Genomic DNA, 19,645 nt, shown 5'->3' with positions numbered 1-19,645 from the left:
CTAGCTTTCGTCAGTGACTGAGAGACCAGAGGGGAAAGCAGGTTTATATACACAACCTGTTGATTGATATGCAAATAAAGTGAAGACAGATTTTTGGAAGTCGAAAAAGGAACAAAAGTCAGACAAGTCAAGCTGACGAAAGCTAGTGGATACTAGCTGAAACGTCTGACGTTTTCAAAATCATATCCAGTTGCTTGAGTAACTGTTTTTTGGCACAACAAGGCAGGTGTAGAATGGGATATGAGACAAATTATCTGTGTGCGGATGCGCGATTTTACAAACTAGAAAGGTAACATTTGCAAAGCAAATGCATAATGTTCACCTTCGCATATGGTCTGCTCTGTTAATTCTTACTCAAACACATTCATATATATGGTGACAGCAGTCTAAATCCCTCCTGCTATAAAATTGCAACATGATGTAACCCAACAATAGTTAGAATGGTGACAGACGTCTGGTTGAGGTCATTGAACTTATTTGTTTGGAGAAGAAGAAGAAAGTGAGCAAAAATAATATGTTTTCCTCCGGTAAACATAATTATCTACACAGAAAGCTCCTTGTTTTGTGGCCCTTGAAGAACGATATACTTTGTCGTCAATCAAGTTTCAATTCATTGTGCAGGCACAGTTTTAATTTGCTTATCACTTCTAGTGGAGTGAAAAACGTTGCTTTATTTTACCAATCTTGGTAATTATGGCGTAGACTAACTGTGTAGTGGGTATGTGAACAGCTTCGTAGTGGGGAAATATCAGATCATAATCAACAAATGAAAATGACTATCCTTAGCGGTTAGTTTTCTTACGGAATTGAAAGAAATCCCATCCTAGTGACGTACCTTACTTCTTCTGCCGAGTTTGCGAACAGCCTCAAAGTTGAGGAACTCCCACCAGTCCAAGGTGCCCGTCTGGTTGACATCCATGACCTTGAACTTTGCCCTCTCTCGGTCAAGTTCCTCCTCGCTCAGCCGGATGTCGAACTCTTCCATCGTCTTCTGTCTGTAGTTCAGATATTCGTCTAGCGATAGTGAGGAATCTGCGAAGGGGAAGAATATACGTTAAAAACTAGAAAGGTAACATTTACAAAGCAAATGCAAAATGTTTACCTTCGCATATGGCCTGCTCTGTTAATTCTTACTCAAACACGTATATGGTGACAGGAGTCTAAATCCCTCCTGCTATAAAATTACAACATGATGTAACCCGACACTAGTTACCATGGTGACAGACGTCTGGTTCGGGTCATTGACCTTATTTGTTTGGAGAAGAAGAGGAAGAAGAAACAGAGCCAAAACGATACATTTTCCTTCTGCGAAGGTAAACGTAACAACGTCAGACATAATGATAACGGTCACCTTTGTTGATGTCGCATCTCTCAAAGGCATCTATCAAGTCTTGCATTTCCTCCTCTGTTAGAAGGGGGCCGAGAGTTTCCTGAAGACAAAACAGAATACCGTTACATTTTAATCTCCAAGCAGATCCCTTTCGGTGGCAAGACAGTATCCATTGGCCAGAGAAGGTCGCCGGCCACTGACGGGGTAGCGACAAAAAAAACCGGCCATATATAAAAAGCTAACGATCATTCCCCCACAACCTCTGCTTGGAGAGTAATATCTAGGCCTCACATGTAATCTCACAGTTCTGTACCCCTCCTTGTTTCTTTTAACATTTTTTCCTGAGGTGGTTGTATTACTTTTCTTGTACGGACGGTGCCATTTAAAGTTTTTCGTGTCTCTAACTGAACAGATAGCTCATATAGTACAAGTACATGTTGTATGTGGGCAACTGAATGATTCAAAATCCTCAAACCAATAACGTTGTTTTTAATACTAGCGAAGGGCGCTCTCGTTTCCATACATCTATCTCTTGAACTCCACCGAAACGGATTCGAAAAACACAGTACATATACGTACAGAAAAGTATTACAATGAAATACCGTGTACATCAACCATTCACGTAAATATGGCCATCATTTGACTCTATTTCAATATATCTTGATTGTTATACGACGTGTGTTACGTGCTGTTGACACTCACACATTCATGGCAGCTCCAGCCGATGTTTGTCTTGGCTCGCATCAGCAGGCTGACGGCTTCTCTGCCCTGACACTGGCCGATCTTCTGTAGACAGATCTCGTGGTACACCTGCACGGAGGACAGGGATATGTCAGACCAACGTTAAAGGCACTCATTGCAGTCTTTAGGGCTTAGAAACCCGACTTTTCAAAGACAATATTCTAGTCATTTATCGACATACTGAGTTGAAGCCACACTGTCTAATTTGTATATTGACCCTCATGAAGCTACAATTACGAAAATTCTGATCGAAAATGGTTACTGGAAGGGCCCTGGGCTGGTTTTTAGGGTACCATCCAGAGAATAAAGGACACATCTTGGGGCTTGTTTCTGCTTTCAATGTGATTTGGAGTGTTCAGATGTGGCCACTTGAATCCTGCTTCGATGGAATCTGGATCGAAACCGGTTATACAGCGTATTCGTGTGAACGGGGCCGCAGTCGCACAGCGGGGCGTTGCCGAATCATATAATTTTGATACATGTTCATTAAAAGGTATTTTCTTCCGCCAATAAATATGAATAAACCTACTGTGGTCAATGGCCGGACCAGATCCGTGGACGGAACTGACCACTGCAACCATCAATTACCGCATACACAGTTAACCTTAATTTGATTTTATTCTGATGTAATCACCAGAACTAAGAGACACATAAACCCACAATACACACCCGTACAAGGCACGTGCCAATTAAGGCTATTACGGGATGTCACTGGTTATTATCTAAAAGGGTATTGGAAAAAAATACCCATTTTATTTGTCGGTTGATCTGTTGAAATTGTATGTAATTTAGTAAATGTGCAGCAGCTACCATGCAAGACATCACAGATATTATTGGGCAAAACAAAAAAAAAGGAAAGAATGTATTACATCAACTTATTAAGCTTGAAGTTGTCTGGAAATAATAGTTCTTGTTTAGCACGCTGTTTGTAAATGAGATACAACAAGAAGACCAACAAATGTCAAACATCTTTCAACATTTCCCGGAGGTATGAGATCTATGAACTCCTTTTTTTAATGTATGTGTCAAGAATTAATGATCTTCACTTGAAAATTTGTCATATGCATTGTGGGTATCGCCATGATAAGGGTGCACCATACGTCATAGATTTGTTTGTTATATTTGAAAAATTAATGAAATCGTGTACATCATCAATCGAAAATCATCATAACAAATAGCTCTGTCATATTTACTTATTTTGTTGCCATAGTGATAGTATTCCATACAAATACTGCCTTTGAAAATCGTTTACAATTGAATTAATTAGTAATTCAATGGGGAATTGTCCTCCTTTACTCTGTTGGCATATTGTTTGGCATTGGGCCACAGCAAGTAGTTTTTTATGGATGGCATCAACGCGCGCATTGATTTTCGCCTGATTTTGAAAAAAAATTGTTGCCTTCTGACAGTGGTCAACATGCCAAAAATGGGCAAAGATGTCTGTTGCCATGCCGGAACGTGGATGGCAGATAAATACGAAGAGAGGAGACAAGACTAGGATATGATTTATTGTTTTGTCTTTTACTTTGATACAGTGTCGTATTTCACTCCTTTTATGTCATGTCCCCTGAATCAAAACCATTTGTACGATGATTGAAATTAAACGTTTATTTTTCAGTGAGAAATGAATATTGTACTAGTCGGCACATCATCATCATCTACTAGTCGGCACAATATAGGTATCATTTCTTGTTTAACAAGGTTTATGATGTCAACATTTGAAGATGTAGAAACCTTGCATTTTGGGGCCCGTCTTGTTTTTTTTTTCCCTATCCCATTAGATTTGGAGTCTGCGGAGGATGTCATCCATAAAATTTACTTGCTGTGGCCTCGGTAGAAACTACATTGACGTAAGATTCTCAACGGACACTACTTCAAACACACAGACACAAGCAAGGCAACACGGGAGCGTTCATAGTGTTCTCCAAACAGGGCTAGACATAGAATAAGCGCTTTCTTGTTTTGTTGTTTGCAGCTTAGACATGCTTTTGCCTAAGGGGAGGGGGGGGGTGCGTGACGCATACAGATAAAAATAAAAATGGTTGAAATACTCTTCTTGCCATCTCATCTATAGATCATAGAATCATCATAGATCATGAATACTTGAATCATTGAGTGTACATCGTAGCACTTTACAATAGAGCACAAATTGCATTCCAAAGACTCCCGTGAAAGCCAGTGTATTCAGCTAACAAAGTTATTGTAAATACCACATTGATTGGCGTCGTGTGGCGTAATGGTTAGGGTGGCCCAGAACCCAGAAGTACCGGGTTCGATCCCTGACATGTCCTGACATTGCGCCCCTGGGAATAAAGGCACTTAACACGACTTTCCTCACTTCACTCGGGTGGAAATGAGTACCTAGCTTCGGTTAGGGACGTCCCTCGGCTAGGACGTTAAATGTTTATTTTAATATTGTTAATATCAATGTCATTCAGGCAACATTATATGTATGTCTGCAAGGTTAATATGATAATTGATAAAAATTGAAATAAAATTGAAAGAAATCTCCTACCTTGGAGCAGACTCTGCATGGATAGATCTCGTTCCCAGTGTAGACTCCGCACACCGAGCACAAGTCGTCTGACTCTATCTGCAGACATATATAACACAACCGTTAGAATTCAAACCGTAATTAATTATGGTAATTAATTAATTAACGCACGTAATCAATTTAGCCAACCAGGCCTCGGTTCAAAAACTTTTCTTTTTTGGGGTGGGGGGTGATTGTCATTTACAAAATCGACCAAATTTCATGGACATGTATTGCTTTCAACGCCAATTGATATATTTGTTTGGCAAAACTAACTGACATATTCATTTTTTTCATTTATTCAATATTGCTGTTGCGATCATTGTTAGAGGAAATATTTAAAAAAGCTTGTTTCAACATTATACTATAGTTATATAAGATGTCGTGATTCCGGATAATAAGTCACAAAAAAATTATTCTAATAAGTTATGAGGGTCATGTAATAGTTACATCTATGTAAATCCTACCCAAGAGCAAATCGTTATGTTTACCGAAGGAAAACGTTGTTTTTTACAGTTTCTTCCTTTCTTCCTCTTCTTCTCCAAACCATTCCCAATAAGATTCATGCCCTGAACCAGACGTCTATCACCATGGTAACTACTAGTGTTGGGTTACATCATGTTGCAATTTTATAGCAGGAGGGATTTAAACTCCTGTCTGACCACATATATAAATGAATGTGTTTGAGTAAGAATTAACAGAGCAGACCATATGCGAAGGTAAACATTATGCATTTGCTGTGCAAATGCTACCTTTAATTTCTAGTTTACTTATTTGTTTTCGCATTTCTCGATAATTCTTTTTTTTTCACCATCAAGTGCACGTTCTAAAACTACCCATTATGGCCTCCTTCGCCTCATGGTTTAGTCATTCCGTCTAGTCCTTCCTTACCCCGCAGGAGTCTGCCTTTTATCAACTTGGACAACGAGGTAAGTACAACGTTTGCCTGGGAAAATTGCATTTGACGGGCGCGCTAAATCGAAAGCCTACCTAACTCATTCTTGTAGCCGAGGAAAGCTTTCCCGTGCATTGTAATAGCTTTCCGAGGCATCAGAAGCAGTGAGAAATACCCTGCTTGACTGCCATCACAAAGAGGAGATGTCCACAATAGAACACTTATATTAGGAACAGTACGAAATTGACACACTAAGTCGTGTAATGTTAGTGATTTTCCAGCATTTAGACTTGTTCTTTAGTCTCATTTGTAATGTATAATACTTCAGTATTGATAATATTTTTGAAGGACGTGTTTGTGTACAGAAACCGCAATTCAGCACTGGTGCTGCGAAGGTTTTTATATTTTGAGCATTTTCTCTCATCAGAACGTTAGGCCACAGCAAGTAAATTTCATGGATGACATCCTCCGCAGACTCCAAATCTAATGCGATAGGGCGAAAAAAACAAGGCAGGCCCAAAATTCAGACAAAATTCAAGATTCGTACACTTACAAATTTTGACATCATAAACTTTATTAAACAAGAAATGATACCTATATTGTGGTAAGTTTACTGCCAAGTATTACAACATCTATTTCTCACTAAAAACAAGTTTGAAAACAAGTTTCCAATCCTTGTACAGATGGTTTTGATTCCGTGGGAACATCACATATACACAGCCAGCAACACATGTAAAAGGAATGAAATACTTCACTGCATCAAAGTAAAAGACAAAAGAATCTTTCGGCATGTTGACCACTATCAGAGGGCAACAAAATTTCTTGTTTTTATTAATTTCCAAAATCAGGCGAAAATTGATGCGCGCGCTGATGCCATCCATAAAAATTACTTGCTGTGGCTTTAGAGAGAGGAACCACAGGGTAGTGGGATGTCTGGGAGGGTATCTGATCGTCATTTCGGCGCTCGGTTATGTTCTTGAGGGACGAAGATAAGAACATGAGAGCACGGTTCATCACAGCGAGCGCGGTAACCTTTTTATGTAGCTTTCTGACTCGAGCAGCATTAAAAAATAGGCACATTGTCGAAGAGCAATAAATCAGAGATGTCATGCCTCCGTGAAATATGTATAGATTTTATGTGAATTTCGTGGTTAATATTCCTTGTATTTTTTTTATTTTTATGTCTATACATTATGCCACTAATGATGGCACCCTGCCAATGGCCTACTTCAAACACATACACACAAACACACACACACATAGGTGTGTATACACACACACACACACACACACACACACACACAAACAAACAAACACATGTGTACACACACATACACTCTCTCGCACACACACAAACACACACACACAAACACACATAATACACACACAAACACACACACACACACACACACACACACACAAACACACACACATACACACAAACACACATAATACACACACACAAACAAACAAACAAACACATACACAAACACACACACACACAAAGAAACACACGCAGATCGAGAAACGCGCACACGCACACAAACATACACACACAGACACAAACACACACACACAAACACACGCACACACAAACACACACACACACAAACACACATAACACACAAACACACATAACACACACACAAACACACACACACACACAAACACACACACACCTAAAATAGCACCTCCTAATTTCAAGAGAAGTTCTCGTCATCACAAACATTACGCTTCAAGTTTAACCTGCTACACGTCTATTCTTTAATCCTAATGCATTTTCCTTAGTAAGTAGAATCTAGATCAATCCTTGCTCTATATAATGTACTGTGTGCTCGTCGTAAAACAACATATAACTGCTTGTGCCGTAGTAAATTGCGTTCTGCTGAGCAAACTAGAATGCTGGAAAAAAAGAAGCCCTCCAAATCACCCCCAACAACCTTTTAATCCCTGGCTGAGTGATGATATTAATCAGAACTGTGCACACAGAATTTTTCAACTGTTATTGGTGAAAGGGTGAAAGGGTGTGCCGAGATATGATTCGACGCGACAACGGTTCCATGTAACAATACTTAATGACGTGATGTTTTCTACACCTATACACGCCGTATAGGGTTCTTGATAACACATACATTTTTAAAGGAATCCAATGCAATTTCAAAGCGGCAAAACTGGATTTTTTTGGGTAATATTTTTAATTTATTAAGTTGAAGCAATTTTATCACATAGCATATTGATAATTTGTCAGGCATAAATGCGATGTAGCTGACGGAAAACGGTTGCTTGTTTTTTGTAAACTTATTTTGCATATCGTATAAGCTGGTTCTATATTTATGGGTGGCACCCAAAAAATAAAGAGACGCCAAACAATGACCTCTGACCTGGTCAAAGACCTGAAGCAGACCGTCTGTCACCATGGTAACTGGTGTTGTGTTACATAATGTTGCAATTTTATAGTAGGAGGGATTTAGATTCCTGTCACCATATATATGAATGTGTTTGAGTAAGAATTAACAGAGCAGACCATATGCGAAGGTAAACATTATGCATTTGCAAATTGCTTCGCAAATGTTACCTTTCGAGGTTTTTATTGTTTTACGGCCCTGAAATTACATTGGATACTTTTCAAGGTTTGTTACTCTTGGCAAAGTCACGGAGGAATATTTCCTCCATTTTGTTCTTCTTTGTTCTGTGCAGTTTGCATGATGATGAACGGAACAGCTAGACGCAAAAAAACACACTGTCAACTTCCTGTCACGATATGCACCTGCCTGTGTTATAAGCTGTCAGATTTGGTAACAGCCTTAGATTAGAACATCCTGTCTACATGCATTTAACTATATATATATACACATAGGCTCACACAATCAGGTACACAACGATAATCAAATTAATAAGCAAGCAGTCGAAGCACATCCCTTCTTCTTTATTCAAGTTTCTTGACATTGATACGAAATCCTCTGATTCCATGCCATAGCGCGGTGGTGTTCTGTGTCCTGAATACTAATCGTTCTCCCACGGCCCTTCTTGACTGAGCACACCGCTAGGGGAGGCCAAGGATTAATGGCTCACAACGGTAACGCGTCAGAAACGCGTCAGTGCTACACCAGAGGTAGAGATGTGAAGGTCAAATGATTACGAGCAGTATTAGGCCACAGCAAGTTACTTTTACGGATGACATCCCTCCGCAGACTCCAAATCTAATGCGAGCGGGCGAAAAAACAACAAGGCGGACCAAAAAAAAAACAAGATTCCTACATTTTCAAATTTTAAACAAGAAATGATACTTAAATTGTGCAAAGTTTACTGCCAACTACTACAACATCCATTTGTCACTGAAACAACTTTGAAAAATTAAAGTTTTCAATCATTGTACACATGGTTTTGATCCAGTGGGAACATATATAAAGGAATGAAATACTTCAAAGTAAAAGACAAGACAGTAAATCTTCTATATTTATCTGCCATCCACGTTCCAGCATGGCAAGACATACCATCTTGCCCATGCATTTTCGGCATGTTGACCACTGTCAGATGGCAACAAAATTTCCTTTCCAAAATCAGGCAAACATTAATGCGAGCGCTGATGTCATCCATAAAAATTACTTGCTGTGGCCTAACATTAAAAGAACATGCCGGCAAACGCACGCGTCAATACTGAGAACCATGACGCAATCGTGTCCCACATGTAGGCTGGGGAAGTTCAAGGATTTCCTAAGAGTAAGAAAAAGCACCGACAAAGGTACGTTATGGCGCAACTGTAACGCAAAGGACGGGATAAAGAAAGCCAAAAATCCCCAACAGTAAGAAAAAGCACACAAAGGTACGTTATGGCGCAACTGTAACGCAAAGGACGGGATGAAAAAGCCAAAAATCCCCAACAGTAAGAAAAAGCACACAAAGGTACGTTATGGCGCAACTGTAACGCAAAAGACGGGGTGAAAAAAAGCAAAAAATCCCCGAACAGTAAGAAAAAGCACACAAAGGTACGTTATGGCGCAACTGTAACGCAAAGGACGGGATAAAGAAAGCCAAAAATCCCCAACAGTAAGAAAAGACCACAAAGGTACGCGCCAATAACGGGTCAATATTGCGTAATGACGCAACCGCTACACCACCAAGGATTCCCAAACAGTACTTAAGGCCCACCCAAGCACGCGTCATTACCTTCGCTAAGAAGGTTATGTTTTCAGTAGCGTTCAACCTGCAAAGCTAAAGAAGGTATGCATGGATTGTCATGAAACTTGTTAGGTAGGTAGGTCTTGATGAGACCTAAAAATTAGGTTTTGGACCCCTTGGCGGCCTTCCTTGGTTCTTTTTTAAAATAAGACTGTCATTAGGTGGAGAATATGATAAACTGATATGATTCATGCAAAAGAGGTTCTCATTTGAGACATCAATGAGTAAAAATGTATAATTCGTTCACCGGAAGTGTTAACATCATTTGGCGAAGGTATGAGATCGTCGAACTCTTGTTTATGATTGCAACGCGTCTGATACACAGAAAAAAAACTAACGATTCTTCTCCGATTCAATATGATTTCTTACAGGGCATTGAATGTCTGAAATTGCAAATAGGTGTGGAATGCAAAGCACGTTTAATTTGTGTGCAAATCACAATCGTCCACCGGAAGGGTTAATAACATTTGGCGAAGGTATGAGATCGTCGAACTCTTGTTTATGGTTGCAACGCGTCTGATACACAGAAAAAAACTAACGATTCTTCACCGATTCAATATAATTTCTTACAGGATATTGAATGTCTAAAATTGCAAAGACGAGTGGAATGGAAGGCACGTTTAATTTGTGTGCAAATCACAATCGTCCACCGGAAGGGTTAATAACATCATTTGGCGAAGGTATGAGATCGCTGAACTCTTGTTTATGATTGCAACGCGTCTGATACACAGAAAAAACTAACGATTCTTCACCGATTCAATATGATTTCTTACAGGATATTGAATATCTAAAATTGCAAAGACGTGTGGAATGGAAAGCACGTTTAATTTGTGTGCAAATCACAAAGCGCTCTGCACACGCGCCTGATACACAGAAAAAAACTAACGATTCTTCACCGATTCAATATGATTTCTTACAGGATATTGAATGTCTAAAATTGCAAAGACGTGTGGAATAAAAGGCACGTTTGATTTGTGTGCAAATCGCAAAGCGCTCGGCTCATACCTGATCTCACAGTAACACGATACAGTGATCCATGCACAGCCACCTGAGAGTACAGCCCCTGGCAAGGCTGGTAAAAAAAACACACCTGCATTGACGCAGACAGGAAGGAGAGGGGATCAACAGTATGTGTTTGTCTGCCCGCTTGAAAAGATCAGGAGTCTGTAGATGGCCGACAGGGCAGTTTTTGAAGAAAAAAGGACGATCACAAGGAAGCCGACAGAAGCTTGTAAGGCCACAGTAAGTAATCGTTATGGATGACATCAGCGCGCGCATGGATTTTCGCCTGATCTTGGAAAAAACACAAGAAATTTTGTTGCCTTCTGACAGTGGTCACAATACCGAAAATGGGCAAAGATGCCGATCAAAGGTGGATGGCAGATAACTATGAAGAGAGGAGACTAGAAAAGGCTCTGATTTCTGATGTTTTGTTTCTTACTTTGATGCAGTGATATGTGATTTTGGCTGTGTATATGTGATGTTCCCTCTGAATGAAAACCATTTGATTTGTACGGTGATTGAGTCAAAAGTTCAAAATGTGGGAACCTCGTTTTTGTTGGTCCTACTTATTTTTTTCGCCCGCTCGCATTAGATTTGGAGTCTGCGGAGAATGTCATCCATAAATACTTGCTGTTGCCTAGGGAACAACTGGACACTTCTTGATCGACGATTCTGCATGCTGCCTTCAACGTTTTTATTTCGATGATCAGACATTGGATAGTTAAGGTAGAATGGCCCACGGGCGCTTTTCCTAATTGTTTACGGTGACATAACTCCTGGTCGGTGTCATATACTAGTAGCCTGGATTCCAGACTGTTTTGGGGTCTCTGAGTCTATCTGAGGGGTTTGTCGTAAATTTCCTCGGGGACATGTTGGCCCATGAGCCAAGCCCAGGGTAACAGTCTGGCACTCAGGCTAGTGCCATATGACCATCGAATAAACCGCCGAGTGAGCGAAGCGTGAACACTGTTATCACATAGCCAACATTGATGACTTTCATGTTCATCAGCACAGTGTATAGCGGGTGAAAATGTGTCATAATACTTTATATATGTTGAACTATAATGAAAAAGTGCTTTTGCCGCATGCCACGTACAGGACATATATAGTTGTTGGCCAGCTTCTAGGCGAGGACTTCACGCTAGTACTATGCATTCGACAGGGATGACGTAACGTTGGTACAAGATGATAACGAAAGAAGCAGTAACTCTGGATTTGACTTTTTGAACAACATACAAGGTCTGTTTCCATATTTAACCCACTACAACTGCCTTTTTGGTGCTTGGGTGGGACCCATCCATTTGGGGGGGGGGGGTAGCCAGTGCAAGGAGCCCCGTTATAAAACGGATGGCACCCAGGCTATACTTTGTTTTTGAGACACAATATTGGATGTATTTTCGTGGCTCAAATTGTGACGGCATTCCTGTAAATACCATGAGCCCCCCGACGACGTTGGTGCTGTTTAAAGGCACCCAGTGCAGTTTCTAGGGCTTTTCAAAGCCAATATTCTAGCTTTTTTTCTACATACTGAGTTGAAACCACAATGTCACAGTGTATATACTGACCCTCATGGTGCAAACAGTCTGACGGAAAATGGTTACTGCATGGAAGGGCCCTGGGCTGATTTTAGGGTACCACCCTGAAAATAAAGGACTCATCTTGGGGCTTGTTTCTGCAATCTAAATGTCCACGTACGAAATGCTGATTTAAATGTGCTAATGGGAAGCAGTATGTGTCAATATCACAAAGATTGCCTTATTCAGAATATTTCCAGTTTTGCTGCCCTGAAATCGCATTGGATGCCTTAATAAGAAAAGAGAACCGGAAAAGTCCTGAAACAAAACAAGCAAAAAACACTGCCAGAAGAATCAAACGTCATCCTCCTATACACGAAAGGGCGCATCACAAGAAAGGGCATTCTATTAAAACACAGAACCATTGTGACCGTCTTTTACACGGACCCGCTAGCGTTATCGCTGCAGCTATGACAACGCCACGATAAGAAAATTATCAATTATGTGGGAGTATCAAAGCCTATACGCCCACATACATATACTGGTATCTGGAATTTCAGCCAGTAGTCCAGACAAAATTATAGGTATCATGAACTGAAAGATTCCTTTAATCACACTCAAGTCAATTATTTTGTTTTACTTTTGTGAAGGAGTATTCAGGAATACTTTTCTCTGAAGACACGTACACAAGGAAGGCATCTTCCGTCTGTTAAGTACTTAATTCTGTTGTGTATCTGTGTACAAAAACACTAATCCCCACATTGAGGCCCTCCAACTCCCCGCTAATCTTTTGAAAAGGTACCGGATTAAAAGCGCGGCGTTTTCTCTGGTTCCAAGGCTGACTTCAACCACACTAGCTGCAGCTGTTAAGATGACATCAACATGACGCAAATTGTAAAAAAATAAATTAAAGGGATTTCTATGTTCATGTATCATAAGAGGAAGATGACCGTCGAAGATGACCGACGTTTCGGTGACCGTCTGTCACCTTCTTCAGGGCAACAATTTACGGATACAGTAAAGATCACATGGCATGGCTTGGTTTTCTTCTAATGCCCACGATCATGATAATGATCATTCTGGCGTACTCATTTTCACATGATCGAAGTGAGGAAAGTCGTGTAAAGTGCCTTTGCCAAGGGCGCCGGCACAAGGTTTGTGACTTGGCAGGATTCGAACCCTGGGACTCGGTTTCAATCCGAATGCTCTGCCGTTACGCCACACGACCGTCACTTGCTTCTACGTAACTTAAGACGATCATCCTTCAGGATACAGAAGAAAGTGAGATCGTCTTGCCTTATATTCTAGCGTCCTGTTGAGCTGCAGAGGACCAGGATATGTTTGAAGCAATCGAGATCAAAGGCCCTTGCCGTGTGATATAATTACAGTTTCATTTCCTCTTCTCTATACCAGCGCCCACACTTCAAATGACAGAGATGCATAGATGATACTCACACATCCACGGTCGTCACTACTGTCCCTGTATCTGTAACACTCTTATCTGTAGTTAACAGGAGCCGCATTGCCCAAGAGCTGTTTATAATAGTGTCCGTGTTGACGTCAAGTAATACATACCAAGGCATCCAATGCATTTTCAGGGTGTCAAAATTGGAAATATTCTGAATAAGGCAATCTATATGATATTGACACATACTGCCCCACATTAGCACATTTGCATCAGTATTTCATACTTTGAGCATTTAAAACTTCAGAAACAAGCCTCAAGATTAGACCTTTATTTTCTGGGTGGTACCCTAAAAATCAATCCAGGTCCTTCCAATAACCGTTTTTCGTCAGATTTTTGGGCATTTTTTGCTCCATGAATGTCGATATACATTTGGACAGTCTTGTTTCAACTTAGTATGTAGATAAGTGACTAGAAAATTGACTTTGAAAATCTGGTTTCCAAGGCCTAAAAACTGCATCAGAACCACCGTAGAAGATTCACCTCACTGTTCAAATCTAATTAAATCTGCTGTCAGTAACTCAACCCACGTACACAATCTAGTTATGATATGTATGTATATGCGAGGTTGTGTAAGGCAATATAATAAACCTCGATAAGTATTTCTAACAATAAAACATGACCTAGATTCTTCACACAGCTATTTTGAACTATTGGAGTGATCGAGACTCCTCATAAATGGAAAAAGTGTTGCCCAGTTGGTAATAGAAAAGAAAACAAATTGCAAATGACGGACAACACAGTGCTCTTTCTTTCACTCGTGCATATAGCTTATTGGTGTGGATTTCTCTATTCGGGAAGGGTATTTTCATCCAACGTTAAACCACCTTTTCCTGATTGATATTTCCTGGATCGCATGTATTCCGCATTCTTCAATTACACTTTTGGTGTCTAAGCAATGGCTTGGGCATATCTGGTCGGTAGAGATATTATCAAAACGTCCACCCCCACATTGTCTGTACAGGTTATAATTCACTGTAGAAAAATTCCTATTCCTACTGCAACTAGACAAACCTTCCATCGAAAAAACATATCTGATTCAGTGCTTTTGCTCAGTTCCTTCCTCAATGACCCGAACCAGACGTCTATCACCATGGTAACTACTAGTGTTGGGTTACATCATGTTGCAATTTTATAGCAGGAGGGATTTAGACTCCTGTCTGACCATATATGTATGAATGTGTTTGAGTAAGAATTAACAGAGCAGATTATGCGAAGGTAAACATTGTGCATTTGCTTTGCAAATGTCACTTTTGTAGTTTTATTTGTATCTATTAACTATATCTGTTCAACATGTTTTGCTGTGACCTGTACTTAGTCTAGTGTGGTAAAATTATGCGTTGAATATAATTATTTGATGTTCTTCTCCCTGTGATGTTTATGGACGTGACAAAGCATACCCAGTCGCACAGGAGACACGCTTGGTATCATGGGAAGACACACAACCCTCCTGTGACATCTATCACTTTCCACGAGTCCATCAAAGCACAAGTGTCATGTCTCCAGTGAGCTCCCACTTAGCCGAATTGATTATTCCAGCGGATGAATTTCAATGGAAGTTCGCTAACCGCATGCGTGTACAAAACCTAATTGATCCCCCCACCACTACATATGAGCCACAAAAACGCTGCGTAAATTGGAGGTAGAAAGAAGGAAGTGGCATTGAAAACGTAGGTTTGTGTACCCTACACAGGCCCCCGTCTGGCACCCAGGCGGTACCAAAACTGTACAGGGAAAATACGATACTTGTTGCCATAATAAAAGCACCTGCTGTTATATAATGCATGCGGGCGTTATCCCTATCGGGGTGGATACCTTATTCACAAGCCCTGAGGTTTTCTAATTGTGTAATTAGTGAGAATTTAAGTTCATTTTGTTTGTTTAGCCGGTGTGGCTATGGCGAGGTCTACACACACACACACTGTTTAGCACATGGAACTTCTGTTGCTTTACTTTGTTTTATTTAACTTCTCCATTAAAAAACGGAGGGGGAGACAAAACAGGTGATTGCTTGCCACTACAAGTTGTCTTCCTGTACAGTCCCTCTTTCTTCTATTGGTTTCTGTTGAATGATTATCCTCTACAACATACAAGGTACGAGTACTGGCAGATACAAAATGACACAATGAGGTTTGTATGCCGAACTGTTCTACAGTACGGGGTTTCTAGTACAGACATACAACTGAGTGATGGCGTTAGTTCAAAGGTTGTCTGTCAACTGCTAATGCAAATGTTTGGCCACGATAATGTAGCCTGATACGGTTGTGTATATTGGGTCAGGATTAATGCGATTCAAAAATACACCACGTACGCCCAAAAGTGGAATATGAATATGATGGATTAGTGCGATATCAGATAACATGATGCGTAGCGAAGTGTCTTACCTGTTCTGTACTTTCGTACGGGATGACGCTTGTGTTATCCTGGGGGCCTCTGTTGTTCCAGTGCGCGCTGGTGTGTATCTTGCCGTTGCTCCTGCCCGGGCTTGTTGTTCTTGACGTTCTTGATAGTCTTTTTCGGCAGAGCGCCGACGTTGATATCCTTGGGATGTACCCCTGTCTGCAGCATGGCCCACGCCGAGGATGTGTCCGTGTACGAGACCTCCCGACCGTCCGGTTCAGCGGGCGTACGCTTGCCCTGCTCCTCAGAGGCCGCCGGCACCGGCGATGCCCACTGCTTACTTCCATCGGACGAAGCCTCGCGGAACGCCGCCACCACCTGCGTGGCCTGCTGGACCTGCCTGGTACGCGCTTCGATCCGCCGCGACACGGAAACCCCCATCGCCGCTATACAGACGACAAGTTGCCGGTAGTGGGTCCTCTTGGTGCGCTGGATCGATGTAATTATGTCGTCATGACGCGGGGCAGTACGTACGTGTACCCGCCCTAGCGGACTGGAGAGCACGGCCCGAGGACGAGACGCAACCTGACGAACAGGTGGGCGGAGCACGTGACTCCGTGAACGGGAGAGATTTGGGCGGGATGTCCCCGCTGATCTCCCGCTGAATAAACACGTCCTGCACCGCACTGACCTCTCCGCACGTCCGCCGAATATTCTACTGCGTAGCCCACGTCATTCTTCTCGAGCGGATCTTTCTGGAACTACAAGAATCAGACAATAGTTTCATCAGTCTTGAGTTGTTGTGGGTCCGCTTGTCTCTAGTTGTCAGGAGACGTTTGTGAGAACATTACAAGCTCCTGTGATCCGTCCTGGCAGGACAATCGTCACAAATTGCATGTTCCCGAACGCTTGTCTGACTATATTGCGTTTCCAGGGTGACAGTTCCAAGGGCCAGAGATGATAACATACCACGCTTAACGGTAACCTGGAACCCGGCTTACAGTAACTTATGAATTTATATGTTTGTTGTATGCGAGCGCGCGCGTGTGTATGTGTAAATGACGTGTTTGTTTGTTTGTTTGTTTGTTTGCGTGTGTGTGTGTGTGTGTGTGTGTGTGTGTGTGTGTGTTTGAATGTTTATTTGCTTGTGTGTGTGCATGTCAGTGTGTGTGTCTATCTTATCTGTGTACATGGCGTGTATGTTTATATATGTGTGTGTGTGAGAGAGAGAGAGAGAGAGAGAGAGAGAGAGTGTGTGTGTGTGTGTGTGTGTGTGTGTGTGTGTGTGTGTGTGTGTTTGAATGTTTATTTGCTTGTGTGTGTGCATGTCAGTGTGTGTGTCTATCTTATCTGTGTACATGGCGTGTATGTTTATATATGTGTGTGTGTGTGTGAGAGAGAGAGAGAGAGAGAGAGAGAGTGTGTGTGTGTGTGTGTGTGTGGCACTGTGTGTGATTTTGTGTATGATTGTATGTATGTAAATGTTTGATTGATTGTCTAAGCTAAGGATAACACAACTCCCTGCAAAATTGCGTTACATTACCCCCTAAGTGAGCCCTTAATTCTTTTATGACAGTCCTAACAGCCATACTGTAGGACTTTTCACAAGGATGTTTGCAACGACGTCACGATTTGTCAGACGACTTTATACTTAGTATCAAATACATCGGATCGCTGTATGAGCCACCTCTGTGTCCTCCTTTTTTTTGTGCAGTCTTTGTGCACCTTTGACTTTTATGTACCAATTATGTTATGTACAACGTTGTATTAAGTTTTTTTTTTTTAATTTCATTTGATGTCTCTAGTCTGACCTTTGATTTGGACTTGGATTTATGTTTCTATGATTTCTGTACCTATGTTTTATGTTCATGTTTATGTCCTGGTGTCTTTAAAATGGGCTGGGCGACAAAAGTTGCAAGACACGTAAATTAAAGATTCCTTCCTCCCTTCCTTCCTTCCTCCCTTCCTCCCTTCCTTCCTTCCTCCCTTCCTCCCGTCCTTCCTTCCCCCTCTTCCTCCCTTCCTCTCTTCCTTCCTTCCTTCCTCCCTTCCTCCCTTCCTTCCTTCCTCCCTTCCTCCCTTCCTCCCTTCATTCATTGTTGCCGCATACGTATATTCCGTACGTAGTTTACCGCATACATATAGTCTGTACGTAGGGTGACATTATCCACACATGTATTTAGTTTTGTTACTTAATCTTTAGTTGTAGAAAATCATACAAAAGTCCCTGTACTTTTTTGTTGACGGTCAGTAAAGAATCTGACTCTGTTTTAACTCTGTGTTTGAGCCGCCCTCGTGTTTTGAAACAAAGTTCAGTGACCCGGCGAGGTTTGATATATCTCCGTGTGGAGTGGACTCGGCATGTTTATTTTTCTTCCGTCAACCAGGGGCTAAATTTAGCTTGGATACGGACCACTGGCGACCGAGACATAGCTCATACTGGGGACCAGGTGGGGCTATCGGAACAAACCGATAGGGGGGGGGGGTGACAGGTACTAGTACGGGCAAAGTCATAGGGGCAGCTATCGGTGCAAACCCAGAGGGGTGTAGGGGTACAGTCAAGTGGCGATGAAGACAAAGTTCGTACTGGCACAGTATAGTTAGTGAGAGTGAGTGAGTGAGTGAGTGAGTGAGTGAGTGAGTGAGTGAGTGAGTGAGTGAGTGAGTGAGTGAGTGAGTGAGTGCGCGCGCGTGTGTATGTATACGAGTGGTATCGTATAAGCTATAATTATAAGCTAAAAGCGTATTGTATTAATGTAAATGAACATTTGAAGAAGTACATAAATGTTGTACTTCCCTCATAGCTTTTTCCTTCTCTGTCATGTCATAAATAAGAACCACATCGACTCTGTATATTACAAGCTCGGAAGGACACGATTATGATTCTACTCACATTCAGCACCAACATGCACCCTATGCATTCATCAGTATGTATGTACTTATCGTCAGTACCCTATCATTTGGTCATAACATTAGGCCACAGGAAGTCAATTTTATGGATGACATCCTCCACAGACTCCAAATCTAATGCGAGAGGGCGAAAAAAACAAGACGGGCACAAAAACCAAGATTCCTACATTTTCATATTTTGACATCATAAACCCCGTTAAACAAGAAATGATGCCTATATTGTGCTAACTCAACTGCCAACTATCACAACATCCATTTGTCACTGAAACAACTTTGAAAAAGAAAAGTTTTCAATCATTGTACAAATGGTTTTGGTTCAATGGGAACACATAAAAGGAATGAAATACTTCACTGCATCAAAGTAAAAGTCAAAACAATAATAGTAAATCAAAGCCTTGTCTTGTCTCCTCTCTTCATGTTTATCTGCCATCCACGTTGCAGCATGGCAAGGCATGCCATTTTGCCCACTTTCGGCATGCTGACCACTGTCAAAGGGCAACAAAATTTCTTTTCTTTTTCCAAAATCAGGCGAAAATCAATGTGCGCGCTGATGTCATCCATAAAAATTACTTGCTGTGGCCTTACCCTGATGCCTACGGGTCCATATCAAGACCAGTGGATCTAGATGGGCTATTTCCTGTTTCCCGGTATTATGGGTTGAAAATCAATATATAGGAACAGGGATTATTCGCCTCCCCCGATCCCTAACCGTATCTGACGTGACTATAAGCCTTTT

General features: G+C 41.4%; 1 protein-coding gene across 1 annotated transcript in view; it reads right to left on the bottom strand.

The window, feature by feature from the left end:
• LOC109478718 (PHD finger protein 24-like) overlaps nucleotides 1–17,025 on the bottom strand; it is a 19,232-nt gene extending 2,207 nt beyond the window's left edge. Inside the window, 6 exon segments of the mRNA XM_019780430.1 lie at nucleotides 836–1,032; nucleotides 1,352–1,430; nucleotides 2,033–2,140; nucleotides 4,587–4,664; nucleotides 16,044–16,140; nucleotides 16,142–17,025. Of these exon segments, the coding sequence (XP_019635989.1) occupies nucleotides 836–1,032; nucleotides 1,352–1,430; nucleotides 2,033–2,140; nucleotides 4,587–4,664; nucleotides 16,044–16,140; nucleotides 16,142–16,440 (858 nt within the window). The 5' untranslated portion in view covers nucleotides 16,441–17,025.
• Nucleotides 17,026–19,645: the final 2,620 nt, after the last annotated feature.

Source organism: Branchiostoma belcheri, unplaced genomic scaffold, assembly GCF_001625305.1.
Source record: "Branchiostoma belcheri isolate BF01 breed outbred unplaced genomic scaffold, Haploidv18h27 scaffold45, whole genome shotgun sequence".
NCBI classification, from domain to species: domain Eukaryota; kingdom Metazoa; phylum Chordata; class Leptocardii; order Amphioxiformes; family Branchiostomatidae; genus Branchiostoma; species Branchiostoma belcheri.
Note: the sequence above shows the minus strand (reverse complement) of the source record. Positions and strands in the feature narration are given on the sequence as shown.